Source organism: Enhydra lutris, unplaced genomic scaffold, assembly GCF_002288905.1.
Source record: "Enhydra lutris kenyoni isolate GAN:26980312 unplaced genomic scaffold, ASM228890v2 scaffoldscaffold71, whole genome shotgun sequence".
Taxonomy (NCBI): Eukaryota; Metazoa; Chordata; class Mammalia; order Carnivora; family Mustelidae; genus Enhydra; species Enhydra lutris.
The window spans coordinates 6737994-6756677 of NW_019154155.1; the positions used below are offsets into that span (position 1 = coordinate 6737994).

Genomic DNA, 18684 nt, shown 5'->3' on the forward strand with positions numbered 1-18684 from the left:
GTACAGGAATTCAGTAACGTGTCAGGATATAAAATCAATGCACAGAAATCAGTTGCATTTCTATACACCAACAACAAGACAGAAGAAAGAGAAATTAAGGAGTCCATCCCATTTACAATTGCACCCAAAACCGTAAGATACCTAGGAATAAACCTAACCAGAGAGGCAAAGAATCTGTACTCAGAAAACTAAAAGTACTCATGAAAGAGACTGAGGAAGACACAAAGAAATGGAAAAATGTTCCATTCTCATGGATTGGAAGAACAAATTTTGTGAAAATGTCTATGCTACCTAAAGCAATCTACACATTTAAGGCATTACCTATCAAAATCCCATCCATTCTTTTCAAAGAAATGGAACAGATAATCCTAAAATTTATATGGAACCAGAAAAGACCTTGAATAGCCAGAGGAATGTTGAAAAAGAAAGCCAAAGTTGGTGGCATCACGATTCCAGACTTCAAGCTCTATGACAAAGCTGTCATCCTCAAGACAGTATGGTACTGGCACAAAAACAGACACATAGATCAATGGAACAGAATAGCGAGTCCAGAAATAGACCCTCAATTCTATGGTCAACTAATCTTCGATAAAGCAGGAAAGAATGTCCAGTGGAAAAAAGACAGCCTCTTCAACAAATGGTGTTGGGAAAATTGGACAGCCGCAGGCAGAAACATGAAACTGGACCATTTCCTTACACCACACACAAAAACAGAATCAAAATGGATGAAGGACCTCAATGTGAGAAAGGAATCCATCAAATCCTTGAGGACAACACAGGCAGCAACCTCTTCGACCTCAGCCGCAGCAACTTCTTCCTAGGAAGATCACCAAAGGCAAGGGAAGCAAGGGCAAAAATGAACTATTGGGACTTCATCAAGATCAAAAGTTTTTGCACAGCAAAGGAAAGAGTCAACAAAACCAAAAGACAACTGACAGAATGGGAGAAGATATTTGCAAATGACATATCAGATAAAGGGCTAGTATCCAAAATCTATAAAGAACTTAGCAAACTCAACACCCAAAGAACAAATAATCCAATCAAGAAATGGGCAGAAGACATGAACAGACATTTCTGCAAAGAAGACATCCAGATGGCCAACAGACACATGAAAAAGTGCTCCCCATCACTCAGCATCAGGGAAATACAAATCAAAACCACAGTGAGATACCACCTCACACCAGTCAGAATGGCTAAAATTAACAAGTCAGGAAATGACAGATGCTGGCAAGGATGAGGAGAAAGGGGAACCCTCCTACACTGTTGGTGGGAATGCAAGCTGGTGCAACCACTCTGGAAAACAGCATGGAGGTTCCTCTAAAAGTTAAAAATAGAGCTACCCTATGACCCAGCAATTGTACCACTGGGTTTTTACCCCGAAGATACAAATGTAGTGATCCGGAGGGGCACATGTATCCAAATGTTTATAGCAGCAATGTCCACAATAGCCAAACTATGGAAGGAACCTAGATGTCCATCAACAGATGAATGGATCAAGAAGATGTGGTGTATATCTACAATGGAATACTATGCAGCCGTCAAAAGAAATGAAATCTTGCCATTTGCAACAACATGGATGGAACTAGAGGGTATTATGATGAGCGAAATAAGTCAATCACAGAAAGACAATTATCAAATGATCTCCCTAATATGAGGAATTTGAGAGGCAACGTGGGGGATTTGGGGGACAAGGAAGGAAAAAATGAAACAAGATGGGATCAGGAGGGAGACAAACCATAAGAGACTCTTAATATCACAAAACAAACCTAGGGTTGCTGGGAGGAGGGAGATGGTGGTTGGGTTATGGACACTGGGGAGGGTATGTGCTATGGTGAGTGCTGTGAAGTGTGTAAACCTGGCGATTCACTGACCTGTACCCCTGGGGCTAATAATACATTATATGTTAATAAAAAATTTAAAAATTAAAAAAAAGTATATATAGTTTATAGCTATATCTGTATATGTTTAAACTGTACCACTTTTTATATTTTCTTTATCACAGAGGAAATGCTTTCAAGTTATATTTTATTAAAATATCTAAAATATGTAAATCAGCATCATTTTGAATGCTAGGGTTTTCACTTATATGATACTGGAGAAATAATTTCCTCTTTTTCTTTTTAATGAATAATGTAAATACTTGGTGTCAAATCTACTCTTAAAAAAAAAAAAAGAGGGGTGCCTGGGTGGCTCAGTCATTAAGCAGCTGCCTTCAGTTCAGGGTCCTGGGATCGAGCCCCGCATTGGGCTCTCTGCTCAGCAGAGAGCCTGCTTCCCCCTCTCTCTCTGCCTGCCTCTCTGCCTGCTTGTGCTCTTTATCTCTCTGTCAAATAAATAAATAAAATCTTTAATAAAAAAATAAAGTTATGTTAATATTTTGTACTGTTTATATTTTTATTATGAGCACGTATTACCTTTATAATAAAAACACTAAAAAGATAAATATTAAATTTTAAATATAAAATACAAATCAGCCTCTTACTTTTTCCAAGGTGTTATATTTTGCAACTTCAAAGTCTTGTGGAAAATGAGGAATTTCAACATTCTCTTTACGAAACCTGAAACTTGTATAATAAAATTTTAACATTAAAATGGAATTTTAGATTAAACAGAATATTCATAAAATTTTTCTTATCTATCCCCTAATTACATACAAAATACATTTTAAGTCCCTAATCCCTCCTCAGATACTCTGAAAATGGTTAAAAAGTCTTGTGTAATGAGCTGGATCCCTCCTTTGGATAACTCTAGAGCTCTGATGTCGAATACTGAGAGTCTGCATTGGAAGGTGGGGTGGGATGAAGCACAAGTGGAGGTGAAAGAGAATCAGGCCAGTGCACTGGAGAGAACACCAGTCCTAGCAGTGGCAGGTGACCTGTGCTCTCTTGGGTTCTGGCCCTAATGAAGCTGTGTCACTCAGGCAGGCTCATACCAGAGACTCTGTACTACGGTCAATCCCCACCCCCTTTAAAATAAAGGCATCAGATTTCTCATAGTCTGTACTTTTATTTTTTATATTTGTTCTGTCTTTTAACAGTACTATTAACAAATAAAATAAGGCTCAATGTGATGCTTAATTGATACTACAGTTGTGGGTATGCTTTACAAAACCATATATAACTGTAGTTTCAGGGCACCTGGGTGGCTCAGTCCTTAAGCGTCTACCTTCACTCAGGTCATAATCCCAGGGTCCTGGGATAGAGCCTGACTTGGACTCCCTGCTAAGGTGGGGGTGGAGGGACCTGCTTCTCTCTCTCGCACTCCCCCTGCTTGTATTCCCTCTCTCACTGTCTCTCTCTGTTAAATAAAGAAGCACAAAACAAAACAACAACAACAAAAAAAAACAACAAAAAAACCCTGTAGCCTCATATACTCCATTTGCAGAAGGTTGTCACTATTTCTATTTTTTACATATTAGGTAGGGAGTAAGGAAGAATCTCAACTCTAAAGGCTTCTCGGTAATAGCAGGGTAAGCAGACTACCCATATCTCATCTCCAGTGCCTTTTCTTTTTAAAAATCAATCTAACAATTATGTCCACTCTTATATAATACTAAGATGGAAATAATTAGCACTATACTAGTTGAGGTAAAAAGTCTTAAATAAACAAAAGCCTAGAATTAGAGAAGCAAGATAAATGAAAATACTACAAAAAACATGAGGTATTAATAGCACTTTAAAACTGTTTGAGCATCTTTCTTCAGTTTGGGTCATGATTTCAAGAGTTATCAGAGCAAGCCCGCATCAGGCTCCCCACTTATTGCTTATCGGGGAGTCTGTTTGTCCTTCTCTCTCTCCCTCTGCTCCTCCCTCCTGCTCGTTCTCTCTGTCTCTCTCTCAAATAAATAAATAAATAGAATCTTAAAAAACAAAACAAAACCTGTGCTTGAGGTTTACAAAACATTTTGCAAACTGAATCTTAATGATCAGAAGTAGATTACTCTGGGGACACCTGTGTGACTCAGTCAGTTAAGCATCTGCCATCAGCTCAGGTCAGGATCCCAGAGTCCTGGGAATACTTCATCAGGCTCCTTGTTCAGTGGGGAGCCTGATTATGCCTCTGTCTGCTGCTCCCCCTGTTTGTGCGTGCTCTCTCTCTCACACACAAATAAATAAATAAAATAAATAAAATTAAATTAAAAAAAAAAGTAGATTACTCTGTGAATTCCAAAATGTTTTCCTTCTCCATGGAGTTGTCCAGGTACGGATCATCTGTTGTCACTTCTAAAACAAAAACAAAAACACTTGTTTACTACTCAAAGATTTATTAAAATTATAAACAATAAATCCTGGAATTTTTAAGATTCTTGAATATAGGTCATACTTAACACACTATTCTTTTTTTTTTTTTAATGTTCTTATAGTAACTATAGTAATTGGTAATCTAAGGATAGTACAAATGGGACAAAAAGAAAGTAGATTAAAATAAAAGATAGTGAGAATATATCATGATTTTATTTTAATAGACATGTGAGGAGAATTCTAATATCTGTATTATTTGAAACTCATTGATGGATATACAATTTCAAATGATATTTTTCTTTTCTTAAGATTATGGTGAGGGGCGCCTGGGTGGCTCAGTGGGTTAGGCCTCTGCCTTCGGCTTGGGTCATGGTCTCAGGGTCCTGGGATCGAGCCCCGCATCGGGCTCTCTACTCGGTAGGGAGCCTGCTTCCCCCTCTCTCTCTGCCTGCTTCTCCGCCTACTTGTGATCTGTGTCTATCAAATAAATAAATAAAAATCTTAAAAAAAAAAGATTATGGTGAGTATAGTTATGAAATGCATTTCTAGTATGCTGCAGGTCAGAATGAGTTCCCCAGTGCCATCATGTCACAAATGAAGGACCTGAGGATGTTTGATAATTTTTGTAATATGTCTAGACCATTCTTCGACTATACTGCCTTTGATAAACCAAAATGTTTACTATAGCATCTGTAATATATTAAGTGCTTGATATAAAATACTTACCAGAACTGCCTGCCTTTTGACAAGGAGGTGGTGTGATGTCCAGTGCCTTATTAGGATCATAATTCATTACGTCCAAAAGCCTCCTTTCTTTGATAGAGTCCCATATAAAATCTGGGTTTATAATATGGATATGGTTCTTTTGGATAGACTTCAGTTGATACTGGCTCAGAACATCAGCATTGTCTAAGATTATATGTGTGCACTTAGAAAAAAAGAATCAATTCATTATGTACGTATAGAAATAAATCTAAATACTTTTATCTGTTAGTTTCATCCTTAAAAGTCTTTCTTTATTAAGTTCAATTAGCCAACATATAGTACATCACTAGTTTTTTTTTTTTTTAAAGATTTTTTAATTTATTTATTTGACAGAAAGAGATCACAAGTAGACAGAGAGGCAGGCAGAGAGAGAGAGAGAGAGAGGGAAGCAGGCTCCCCGCCGAACAGAGAGCCTGATGCGGGACTCGATCCCACGGACCTGAGATCATGACCCGAGCCGAAGGCAGCGGCTTAACCCACTGAGCCACCCAGGCGCCCTACATCATTAGTTTTTGATGTAGTGTTCAATGATTGATTAGTTGCATATAATACCCAGTGCTCATCAGATAATGTGCCCTCCTTAATGCCATTCACTCCGTTACCCCAACCCCCCACCCTCTGCCTTCTGCAACCCTCAGTTTGTTTCCCAGAGTCTAGAGTCTCTCATGGTTTGTCTCCCTCTCTGATTTCTTTCCATTCAGTTTTCCCTCCCTTCCTCTATGGCCCTCCGCGCTATTCCTTATGTTCCATATATGAGTTCCATATGATAACCGCCTTTCTCTGCTTGACTTATTTCACTTAGCATAATACTCTGCAGTTCTATCTGTGTGGATGCAAATGGTAGGTATTCATCCTTTCTAATGGCTGTGTAATGTTCCATTGTATATATGAACCACATCTTCTTTACCCATTCATCTGTTGAAGGACATCTTGGCTCCTCCCACTCTTATGACTATTGTGGAAGTTGTTTCTATGAACGCTGGGGTACATATGTCCTTTCTTTTCACTACATCTGTATCTTTGGGGTAAATACCTAGTAGTGCAAATACTGGGTCATAGGGAAGCTCTATTTTTAACTTCTTGAGGAACCTCCATACTGTTTTCCAGAGGGGCTGTACCAGCTTGATTCCCCATCCTCGCCAACATTTGTTGTTCTCCTCTAGGATTTTGATGGATTCCTGTCTCACATTTAGGTCTTTTATCCATTTTGAGTTTATCTTTGTGTATGGTGTAAGAGAATAGTCCAGTTTCATTCTTCTGCATGTGGCTATCCAATTTTCCCAGCACCATTTATTGAAGAGACTGTCTTATTTCTATTGGATATTCCTTCCCACTTTGTTGAAGATTAGTTGACCACAGAGTTGAGGGTCCATTTCTGGGCTTTCTATTCTCTTCCAGTGATTTATGCGTCTGTTTTTGTGCCAGTACCATGCTGTCTTGATGATCACATCTTTGTTATACAGCTTAAAGTCAGGCATTGTGATGCCCCCAGCTTTGGTTTTCTTTTTCAACATTCTCCTTGTGACCAGTGTCTTTTCTGGTTCCATACAATTTTCAGATTGTTTATTCCAGTTCTGTGAAAAAGGTTGATAGATTGCATTAGTGTGTAGATTTCTCTGGGTAGCATAAACATTTTAACAATGTTTATTCTTCCAATCCATGAGCATGGAATGCTTTTCTATCTCTTTGTGTCTTTCTCAATTTCTTTCATAAGTGTTCTGTAGTTTCTAGAGTACAAATCCTTTGCTCTTTGGTTAAGTTTATTCCTCATTATCTTATGGGTTTTGGTGCAGTTGCAAATGGGATCAATTCCTTAATTTCTCTTTCTTCAGACACATTGTTAGTGTATAGAAATGCAACTGATTTTTGTGCATTGATTTTGTATCCTGCCATGTTGCTGAATCACTGTTATGAGTTCTAGCAGTTTTGGGGGGGAGTATTTTGAGTTTTCCACATAAAGTATCATGCCATCTGCAAAGAGAGAGAGTTTTACTTCTTTGTCAATTTGAATGATTTTATTTCTCTTTGTTGTCTGATTGTTAAGGCTGAGACTTCTAGTACTATGTTGAACAGCCGTGGTGAGAGTAGGCATCCCTGTTGTGTTCCTGACCTTAGGGGAAAAGCTCTCAGTTTTTCCCCACTGAGAAGATTTGCTGTGGGCTTTTCATAGATGGTTTTTATGATATTGAGGTATGTTCCCTCTATCCCTATCCTTCAAGAGTTTTAATCAAGAAATTATCTGTATTTTGTTGAATGCTTTCTCTGCACCAATTGAGAGGATCATATGATTCTTGTCTTTTCTTTTATTAATGTGCTCTGTCACATTGATTGATTTGTGAATGCTGAACCACCCTTGTACCCCAGGAATAAACTCCATCTGATAGTGGTGAATCATCCTTTTAATGTACTATTGGATTATATTGGCCGGGATCTTGTTGAGTATTTTGGCATTTATGTCCATCAGGGATATTTGTCTGTAATTCTCCTTTTTGATCGGGGTTTTTGTCTGGTTATGGAATCAAGGTAATGCTGGCTTCATAGAAGGAGTTTGGGAGTTTTCCTTCCATTTCTATTTTTTGAAACAGCTTCAGTAGAATAGATAGTATTTCTTCTTTTTTTTATGCTAAAGATTTTATTTATTTACTTGACAGAGAGAGAGAGACAGCAAGAGCAGGAACACAAGCAGGAGTGGGAGAGGGAGAAGCAGGCTTCCCACCGAACAGGGAGCCTGATGTGGGGCTCAATCCCAGGACCCTGGGATCATGACCTGAGCCAAAGGCAGATGCTTAACAACTGAGCCACCCAGGTGCCCCTCTTCTTTAAATGTTTGGTACAATTCCCCTGGGAAGCCATGTGGCTTTGGACTCTTGTTTTGGGAGGTTTTTGATTACTGCTTCAATTTCCTTGCTGGTTATTGGTCTGTTCAGGTGTTTTACCTCTTCCTGTTTGTCTTGGTAGTTTATACATTTCTAGGAATGCATCCATTTTGTTGGCATATAGTTGCTCGTAGTATATTCTAACAATTACTTGTATTTCCTTGGTATTGGTTGTGATCTCTCCCCTTTCATTCATGATTTTATTAATTTGGGTCCTTTCTCTTTTCTTTTGTATAAGTCTGGCCAGAGGTTTATCAATCTTATTAATTCTTTCAAAGAACCAGCTCCTAGTTTTATTGCTCTGTTCTACTGTTCTTCTGGTTTCTATTTCATCAATTTGTGCTCTAATCTTCAATATTTCTCTTCCTCTGCTTGGTGTAGGTTTTATATGCCATTCTTTCTCCAGGTCGTTTAGGTATATGGTTATCTTGTGTATTTGGGATTTTTCCGATTTTTTCGAGAGCAGCTTTAACTATTATGTACTTCCCTCTCAGGACAACTTTCGCAGTACCCCATATGTTTTGAATTGATGTGTTTTCATTTTCATTAGTTTGCATGAATTGTTTAAGTTCTTCTTTAATTTCCTGATTGACCCATTCATTCTTTAGCAGGATGTTCTTTAACCTCCAAGTTTTTGAGTTCCTTCCAAATTTCTTCTTGTTATGGACTTCCAGTTTCAAAGCATGTGGTCTGAAAATATGCAGGGAATGACTCAATCTTATGTATCAGTTCAGACCTGACTTGTGACTCAGTATGTGATCTATTCTGGAGAATGTTGCATGTGCACTCAAGAAGAATGAGTATTCTGTTGTTTTAGGATGGAGTATTCTGTATATATCTGTGAAGTCCATCTGGGCCAGTGTGTCATTCAAAGCCCTCATTTCTTTATTGATCTTCTGCTTAGATGATCTGTCCATTGCCGTGAGTGGGGTCTGCAAGTCCCTTACTATTAATGCATTATTATCAATATGTTTCTTTACTTTGGATATTGTTTTATATAATTGGCTGCTCCCACATTGGGAGCATAGATATTTCCAATTGTTAGATCTTCGTGTCAGATAGACCCTTTGAGTATGATATGGTGTTCCTCTACATCTCTTATGAAAGTCTTCTGTTTAAACTCTAATTTGTCTGATATGAGGACTGCTACTCCAGCTTTCTTTTGAGGTCCGTTGGGATGGTAAATGGTTCTCCAGCCCTTCACTTTTAATTTGGAGGTGACTTTAGGTTCAAATTAGTCTCTTGTAGACAGCATATGGATGGGTCCTGCTTTTTCAATCCAATCTGATACCCTGTGTCTTTTGATTGGAGCATTCAGCCTGTTTACATTCAGAGTAACTGCTGAAAGATATGAATTTAGTGACATTGTATTGCCTGCAAAGTCCGTAGTTTGTTCTGTAGATTGTCTGTTACTTTCTGGTCTATGTTACTCTTGGGCTCTCTCTTTGCTTACAGTATCCCCCTTAGTATTTCTTACAGGACTGGCTTGGTGGTCACATATTCTTTCAGTTTCTGTCTGTCCTGGAAACTCTGTATCTCTCCTTCCATTCCGAATGACAGCCTTGCTGGAGAAAGTATTCTTGGCTGCATGTTCCTCTCATTTAGTATTCTGAATATATCTTGCCAGCACTTTCTGGCCTGCCAGGTTTCTATGGATAGGTCTGATGTTATTCTGATGTTCCTCCCTCCATATGTAAGGAATCTCCTCTCCCTAGCTTCTCTCAGCATAACTTCTTTGGCTCTAAGATTTGCAAGCTTCACTATTATAGGTCAGGGTGTTGATCTGTTTTTATTGATTTTGGGAGGGTTCCTCTCTGTCTCTTGGACATGAGTGCTTATTTTCTTTCTCAAATTAGGGAAGTTCTCAGCCATGATTTGCTCAAAAATACCTTCTAGCCCTCTCTCTCTTTCCACCCTCTCTTGGATCCCGATGATTCTGACATTGGTTCTTTTCAATACATCATTAAATTCTCAAAGCCTTTCTTAGTGGGCTATTAGTTGTTTTTCTCTCTTTTTCCTCAACCTCCTTCCTTTCCATCAGCCTGTTCTCTAGATCACTGATTTTCTCTCTGTCTCACTGACCCTAGTTGTTAAAGCATCCAATTTAGATGGCATCTCATTCACAGCACTTTTAGATCATTAGCACTTTTAGGCCTGATTAGATCTCATTACCACCCTTAGAAATTCTGTATTGTCATTTATACTCTTTTCAAGCCTAGCTATTAACTTTATAATTGCTATCAGGTCATGATCTCGGGGTCCTGGGATCGAGCCCCACATCGGGCTCTCTGCTCAGCAGGGAGCCTGCTTCTCTCTCTCTCTCTCTCTCTCTCTCTGCCTGCCTCTCTGCCTACTTGAGATCTCTGTCTGTCAAATAAATAAATAAAATCTTAAAAAAAAAAAAAAAAAGGAAAGAAAAAATCCAAAGAGGTCAGACAGCACCACAGAAAAGCAAACAAGGCAAGATGAACCAAAACAATAAAAAAAGGGGCGTGGGAGAGACTATAATCTCACAGGGTGGACAAAGCAGGGTGATACTCTTGCTCCTGATTGAATTTTGGTTTCTGTGTTAGAAGACACTACATCCCAAAATTGCAAGGAAAGCAAAGTTTATATATATATAACATTGGATAGAGTGAAGAAAGGACAAGAATGCGGCATAAATCTATAAAATATAGATGTGAGAAAAAAAGTTAAAAAATAACTTAAAAACATAAGTTGGTAAAATAAGAATCTAGTTGAAATGCAGAAAAGGTTAAAAAAAATGTAAAATTTTAGACTGAAGAATAAACCAATCATGAGGTAACATCTGGAACTCAATATATTATTTGCCCCTGGTTCTGGGGTTTTACCATCCTGTGGGATTTATAAGCTTGTTATCCACCTGTTCTTAGGTCTGTCTTCTCAGGGAGGGGCCTGCTGTTCTACTTCTCAGGTGTCTTTCCCTGGGCAAAGTTGCCCCACCCCTTGTCAGGGGGATGGGCTCGAGGTGAACTGGTCGTCTGTGTCGCTTTTATTTCTTGGTGGCTTTCCACACCTCTTCAGAGGGTCAAAGCAAAAACAGCCATGCCAGGATCTCTGGCCCAGAGGCACAAGATCACAGTTCCCCTTCTTCAATAAACCCTGCAGGTCAAATTATCTTCACATCTGTGTGTATCAAGCCCACAGACTTCTGCAGTTCACCTCCACTACACTTCTCCTGGGAGGTGCCTCTGGTGCCCATGAGCAACACTTCACTTTGTGTCTTTGCAACTGCAAGTGGTTGTGAGCTCACACATATCCTGCTCTGCTGCTCCCAGGTCACAGCTGGGTGCCATCCTACTCTCCTTTCTGGGGCCATCAGTGCCTGAGAGCTGTTGTCCAGTCGTAGGCACAGCCTCTGTGTGCCACACTCCACAGACTCTGGCAATTCGCACCCAATTCACACCAGGGGGTGCTCTAAGGGTCCACGAGCCTTACTGCACTTTGTGTCTTTGTGACTGTGAGTGGTTCTGGGGTCAGGCACGGACCCTGCTCCATTTCTCTCAGGTAATAGCTGGATGCCATCCTACTCTCCTTTCTGGGGCCACTACTTCCCTGAGAGTTGTTGCTAGATTCATGGGAGCAGCTGTTTTGTCTCTATCCAGGAGATGTTAAACAGCCCACATGTTCCAGTTGCCTGGGGCAAAGAGTGGTCTTCCTACCAGCCCAGCTCATGGTTTATGGTGACTGGAGCTGAGAGTCCCTTCTGAGCTCTCTGACCATAACCAGTTTCCCACTTAACTGCTCGGGCACCCTATTGGATCAGGCACCCCCATTCTTTCTGTGTCTCCGGGATCCTGAGATCACAATGACCCACTTAGAATTCTGCTCTTTCCATCTCCTGTGCCCCTTTAAGAAATCTGTCCTAGTGAGCAATTTCTAAGAGTTCTGATTTCATGCTCCAGTGTTATATCACTTTCCAGCAGCTGGCTTATGGAGGATCCCTTCCCATTCTGTTTATCTTAAGATATTTCCCACAGATTCACAATTCCACATCTCCTACCTTGCAAAAAGCAATTGTTTTTCTGCTTGTTGAGTTCCAAATATATTTTCTTACAACTCAGGCTGAATTTGTGTGTGTTCAGAATAGTTCCATAGATATCCAGCTAAATTCAAGGGACCAAATAAAATGAGGTCCCCTACTCTGTCACCATCTTGCCCTAGAATGCTCACCCTTAAAAGTCTTGAAGATAATTTATAGTAATCTTTCTCAGACTTCTAAAACACTTACAAATAAAATAATTTTTAGTTAAATAAAAGTTTAAAAAATCAATAGTTTTTAAAGAATAGGGATAGGGATATACCATAATTGATTAACCAACCCTAGAGGTTATTCCCAAGTTTTCACTCCTTTAAACAATGCTGTACTGAGTTACTTCATGTACACATATTTGTACATTTGTTTAATTGTTTTCTTAGGAGTGGAATGATAGATTCAGAAGGTATTCATTATTTATTTAATTTGTTAAGTTGTAATTTTATTAATTTATTATGGAATAAATAGTATACACACATTGTAGAATATCTACAAAGTAAAATAATAATAATAATAATAATAATAATAATAATAAATTAACATATATTTCATACCATTGTTCCCAGTTCATCTCCCCAGAGGCATCTGTTTTAACTTGTTTCTGGAGTATCCTTCTAAGCTATTCTATGCATAGGCAACACAAATATAAGTACACAGCCCTAATTTTAGTCACAAATGGCAGCATACTAAACATGATGTTCTGAACCTGCTTTTCCACTTAATAATTCATCTTGGAGCTCATTCCTCAACAATACATAGTTGTCTCCTTCATTATAATACATGGTATGCACATTTCAAAAGTTTATATACATTGGCAACATAATTTCCAAAAAGTTTACACTATGTGGGAATTTCTGGAAATGAGAGACCATGTTGGCATTCTTTACCCAGAAGATAAACTGAGAAGGCATAACTGGCATGAATTATTCATCCATGCACAGAAATGGAAACAGGAAAGTGAGGAAAGCTGTATTAAGGGATGTATATACAGTTCTGCCTAAACTGGAGGTGAACAGGGACATTCCATTTCTGATAATCACAGGCAAACTACTAAATGCCAGAGGGCACCCAGGATCTAGCTGGAGTTGAACATACTTCACAGAACAAACTAGACTCATGGTCAGCAAGCCCCAGGGATGTGGTCCAGGAAGGGTCAGGCTAAGCCACCAATCTTAAACTGTCAGGCCTACAATTCCATTTCAAGAGAGGGAAAGTAGCTTTCTTCAGACTTTAAATAAACAAAACAAGCAGTACAAGCTGTATAAGCAATTCAAGATGAGTTTATATGTTTTTCTTTGTCCCGAGTCACACTGTACAGGTGACATTCAGGGATGACATACTAGGGAGTGATTAGATGGAATGTTTTTTGCAAATGCTGTACACCATCACTTTTCTCCTTCAAGAATAGATTTGGCTGGTCTGTAATTATTTCTGTTTAGGTCTTCAGATCTTGTACTCTAATAACCTCGGATTCACAAGGTACGTGGAATTTCTCTACAGCTCAAGGAAATGGAGAGAAGGTGGGACGCATGGTCTTTCCTCCTCTGCCTTTCTCCAGCCCAACTTCCCTGTTAACGATGTCATAATTTCACCTGCCTTCAGTGACTTTCTTCTGTGGCCAATTGTCTCTGCTTACCTTTCTAACCATGACCCATTCTCCCTTAAAAAAAAAAAAATTAATTTATTATTTTAAGTAAGCACTGTGCCCAACATGGGGCCTTAACTCAAGACCCCAAGATCAAGAGTCGCATGATCTTCCCACTGAGCCAGCCAAGCACCCTGAACTACCCTCCCTGAACGGACAGTATTTATCACACAGTTCTTACAAAATTTACATACCTGAGGATTTAATAAAAAGGAAAAATTTCCACCATTCTCCTTAATGTCATTTTGTAGCTTTTTCTTCTGTTGACGAGCTAAGTGCTTGACTTTCAAACAGAAGTTACAATTTGCAAAGATCCTCACAGTCATCCTGTAGGGAAAAAAGTTTCAAGTCATAGTTTTAAAGGATTCTCAATGGAATATTATTGAGCCATCAAAAACAATGAAATCTTGCAATTTGCAATGACATGGCTAGAACTAGAGGGTATTATGCCAAGTGAAATAAGTCAGTCAGAGAAAGACAAAAACCATATGATTTCACTCATATGTGGAGTTTAGGAAGAAAACAGAAGAACACTGGAGAAGTGAAGGAAAAATAAGATAAAAACAGAGAGGGGGCAAATCATAAGAGACTTAAAAAAAAAGATTTTATTTATTTATTTGAAAGAGAGGATCTCCAGAAGACTCCATGTGGAGCACAGAGCCTGATGCGAGGCTCGATCCCAAGTCCCCAAGATCATGACCTGAACCAAAATCAAGAATCAGATGCTTAACTAACTGAGCCATCCAGGCACCCCAGCCATAAGATACTCTTAACACAGGGAACAAACTGACAGTTGCTGGAGGGGAGGTGGGTGGGGAGATGGGGTCACTGGGTGATGGCCATTAAGGAGGGCACTTGATGTAAGGAACACTGGGTGTTAGGTGCAACTGATGAATCACTAAATTGTACCCCTGAAACCAGTAATACAGTATATGTTAACAAATTGAATTTAAATAATAAATAAATAAATAAACCACAGTATAATAAAATTCAGGGGAGTCTGTGGGAAAAAAAAAAGGATTTTCTTTTCAGTGAATATAAATGACAGTGCATCAGGAATTGTTCTACATGCAAACAATGTGAATATGGGCATTATTTTAAAAAGACATATTGCAATCATTTTTAACTACAAAAATTGAACAGTGATCAAACTTGCAACAAGTACGTTGGTTTTAGAATCATTTCTAGCTTTATGGCTGGTACTATGGCGCTCCAACATTCTTTGGTATAGGCTCGTACTATATATCTTAATGAAAATGTACAGATTTCAGTTACAGATCAGGTGTGTGGTTTAAGAACACAAAGCACTTCTTTCTAAATTAAAAATTAGTATATGCGATAGTGAAGCCACAGATTTTATACATAATTCTTTAAAACTTAAAAGACACTTAGTCCCATTAGTTATGTGGATGTCTGTTAGCCATTCTAGAGAAAAAACTGATCAATTAGTAATAAAAATATGCAACTTATGTTTAAATGGAAACATATTTGTGTTTTAATTTAATTTCTTTTACTGTCCTACTTTCCTATATATGGAAAAGAATTACTTCTAAGAAAAATAGGCATATTTTGAATGGAAAGAAATGTATAAGTATTTAACAATAAACTTCGTTTGCCTTTTCTTCCAGGCTTTTTTTCTATGTGTATGTACTATAATGGACTATGTTATTATCAAAATTGAAATCATACCATATTCACAATACCTATCTTGCATTTTGTTTCGGCATTTTGTCTTTAGCATCAAATCATTAATTATTCCTGGAAAACATTTTTAAGAGAGGCTATCTTAGATATATGTCATAAATGAACTATTTCTATTGTTGGGCAATCAAATTACTTCTAAATTTTGGTATCAAAAACAAAGCTATAGGGACACCTGGGTGGTTCGGGTGGATAAGTGTCCGCTTTCAGGTCAGGGATCCAGTCCCTCATCGGGTTCCTTGCTAGGTGAGGTAGCCTGCTTCTCCCTCTGCCTGCTGTTCCCCATGCTAGTGCTTGCTCACACACACTCTCTCTCTTTGACAAATAAATAAAATTTTAAACAAACAAAAAATCAAAACAAAACTTACGGGAGAGTCTAGGTGGCTCAATTGGTTAAGAGTCTGACTCTTGATTTTGGCTGTGGTCATGACCTTGGGTTCCAGGATCAGCTCAGTGGAGAGACTGCTGGAGACAGTTTCTCCCTCTGTGCCCCCCACTTCTCTCAAATAAATAAATCTTTTTTAAAAGATGTTTATTTATTTATTTGATAGAGAGAGAGACAGCAAGAGAGGGAACACAAGCAGGAGTGGGAAAGGGAGAAGTGGGCTTCCCGCTGAACAGGGAGCCCAATGTGAGATTCGATCCCAGGACCATGGGATCATGACCTGAGCTGAAGGCAGATGCTTAACAACTGAGCCACCCAGGCACCCTTCAAATAAATCAATCTTTAAGAAAAAAAGCTATGATGCACACCCTTACATGTAAATCTTTGTTTGCAATTCCAATGGTTGTCTTAGAAAATAGTCCTGAAATCCTAAACAATACTGACTCAAAAAGCTTAAATAATTTTTATTCTTGTTGAATTATATTACTTTTAGTTTTACCTTAAATTGTATTATTTTTCAGTTTTGCTTAAATTTTCAAGGAACGTACTATGAATTTGTCTTTCTAAAAATAACTTCTCCCCCAAAGTAGGTTAACCAGAATGGAGAAAAATAAAGAGCAACTACAGTGCTGGAAATGTTCTAAACCAGATAATGGTGATGATGCACAACTCATTAAAAGTCTTTGAATCATACAATTAAAATGGGTGAATTTAATGGTATGTAAAGTATATCTCAGTAAAGTTGTTTTTTAAAAAGCACTTATAGGAGCGCCTGGGTGGCTCAGTGGGTTAAGCTGCTGCCTTCAGCTTAGGTCATGATCTCAGGGTCCTGGAATTGAGCCCCGCATCAGGATTCCTGTGCAGCAGGGAGCCTGCTTCCTCCTCTTTCTCTGCCTGCCTCTCTGCCTACTTGTGATCTCTCTGTCAAATAAATAAATAAAATCTTTAAAAAAAAAAAAAAAAGCACTTATGATCCCTCCATGAGAAATAACACCACTGTTGATTTTGATATTTCTTTCAATATCTTTAGATATTATTCTTTCCTGTATCAATATATTTTATAAATTATTTTAATAAAAATATGTTATTTGTGAATATTATTTATTGAATTTTATAGCCAGTTTCTTTTATCTAACTTTTAATGAGTATTTGCCCAATATCACTAAATAGTCTTTGAAAATATCTGTTGTGGCTATGTGTAATTTAACTCTTCCCCAAGTCATCAGATATTTGGTTACTGAAAATTGTTCATTATTAAAAATATACTTTGAGGGAAATGTTTTAAACATATATTTTTGGCCAAATCTCTGTCATTGTTTCCTTAGAATAGATGGCCAGAAGTGGAATTACTGAGTCAAACAGTACAGATATTTTTTAACCTTTATTTTGGTGGCAAAATGTACCTCACATAAAAATTGCCATTTTAACCATTTTTAAGTGTACAGTTCGTGGAACTATTTGTGAAACCAAAATATAAACAAACACTTTAAACAACTCTCTGGCTTCTTCTTCACAGCTGAGGCCCTGTAGGGGTAGTGAAACTAACACTCAAATACTGTGAAATCTCAAGTCAGGCCTTGACTTCTGTCTTCCTACTCATTGTAGGAAGTGAAACTAACACTATTAAATTCTGTGAAATCTAAAGTCAGGCCTTGATTTCTGCCTTCCTCTAGATTGTATATGGAGTCTCTCTTACATGTGTGGCCTCTCCTGGCTAGCAGCTTTCTTAACATGTGCCACCAGTCTCTCCCTTCTTTCCAAGCTTCTCCTAAACAGTCAGTGTTCATTCATGTGGGCATCAGAGTTTACTGTGTACATAGGAGATTTTGGAGTCAGTCTCTGTGTTAGGAGCACAGGATAAGAACACACATCCCCAGCTCCTGAGAAACAACCTGAGCTCCTCCTCACAAATTCCAGCTACTCTATCGGCAACATGCAAATATGGAGAGGATTTCCTCCTTTATCATTACACTCCACTTTAAATATTTTTATGTGTTTATTGTTATTTTGTAATCCAGAGTCAAAAGTTTGAACATTCAGCAGTGCCGTGTTCCTCTGGACAAATGCCCAGCTGAGTCACTGGGCATTCCCCGCAGGAAGTATTTACCATTAAATAAAGTTTACAAAAAACAAAGTTTTCAACTTTGATCTTCAACATGCACATTGAATGTTTCTATCATGATGTTCCTAATTTCGAGGTCAGATTACATTCCCTGATTATTCAAAAAATACTGTATTTTTTTTTGAAGCGTTAATTTTCCAAACCTAAATTGAAGAATACCTCATTTTAAGAGGATAGGGTGTCTGCCTACTAGAAGCAAAAAACCAGAGTTTTGTTGCCATCTGCTCATTTTCCCCGAGCCCGGAGCGAGCTCACAGACCCGGCTCCCTTTGGCTGCCCCACCTGTGTCCTGTCACCTGGGCCGCCGACTCGCTGGAGAACACGCCAATGCCCCCGAAGGCTCGGGCTGCATGAGCGTGCCTGCAGTCCCACGGCAACCAGCGCGGTAAGGCCAACCACGCAACCACCATCAGCGGCGGCACAGAGCTGAGCCAGCCGCTCAGGATGGGAGTCGACACGGCCACCGTCGGCCAAGACTACCCCAACCGCCCAAGGGGTCCGGCCAGCCGCGCCCACGCACCTGCCAGGGAATATGGCCCACTCCCCACACTCGCTGCTCCTGGCGCTCCTGGCTCGGGACTCTCCTCGCATCCGATGCTCCGGGCTCTCGAAGCTCCCCGATGCCTACTCTCCCCACTCCCAGAGATCCCTCACCAACTGCTTCCGGATTCCGGCTCCAAACTCCCGGCACTGACCCGAGGCGTGGTCCCGGCAGGCAGTGCCCCTGAGAGCGCTGCCGGAAGCCCGCTCTTGGCTGCCTCCAGAGGCCCAGCCCGGCGACCCACACAGCATGCTCCTTAGGCGGAAGATCGAGAGGCTGCCCCGGGATTAAGTAGTTGGCTGGGCTCGGGTTTCTCTTCCTGGATCAGACTGAAGATTCAGGATTTTTTTT

The 18684-nt window shown here is 39.3% G+C and overlaps 1 protein-coding gene across 3 annotated transcripts in view; it reads right to left on the reverse strand.

Annotated features, from left to right (window-relative positions):
- The window catches only part of LOC111159938 (poly(ADP-ribose) polymerase family member 4), a 136536-nt gene extending 118031 nt beyond the window's left edge, over window positions 1-18505 (reverse strand). For 2 of the 3 annotated variants that reach the window (XM_022522627.1, XM_022522628.1), the window contains exons 1-5: window positions 18313-18505; window positions 13779-13911; window positions 4968-5169; window positions 4157-4223; window positions 2483-2564 (exon numbers count right to left, since the gene is read on the reverse strand). In XM_022522627.1, the coding sequence (XP_022378335.1) occupies window positions 2483-2564; window positions 4157-4223; window positions 4968-5169; window positions 13779-13911; window positions 18313-18383 (555 nt within the window). In that variant the 5' untranslated portion in view covers window positions 18384-18505. Of the gene's footprint in view, window positions 1-2482; window positions 2565-4156; window positions 4224-4967; window positions 5170-13778; window positions 13912-18312 lie in introns of those variants that run through there. The other variant, XM_022522629.1, reaches the window with a different exon arrangement.
- Between the last annotated feature and the right edge of the window lie 179 nt (window positions 18506-18684).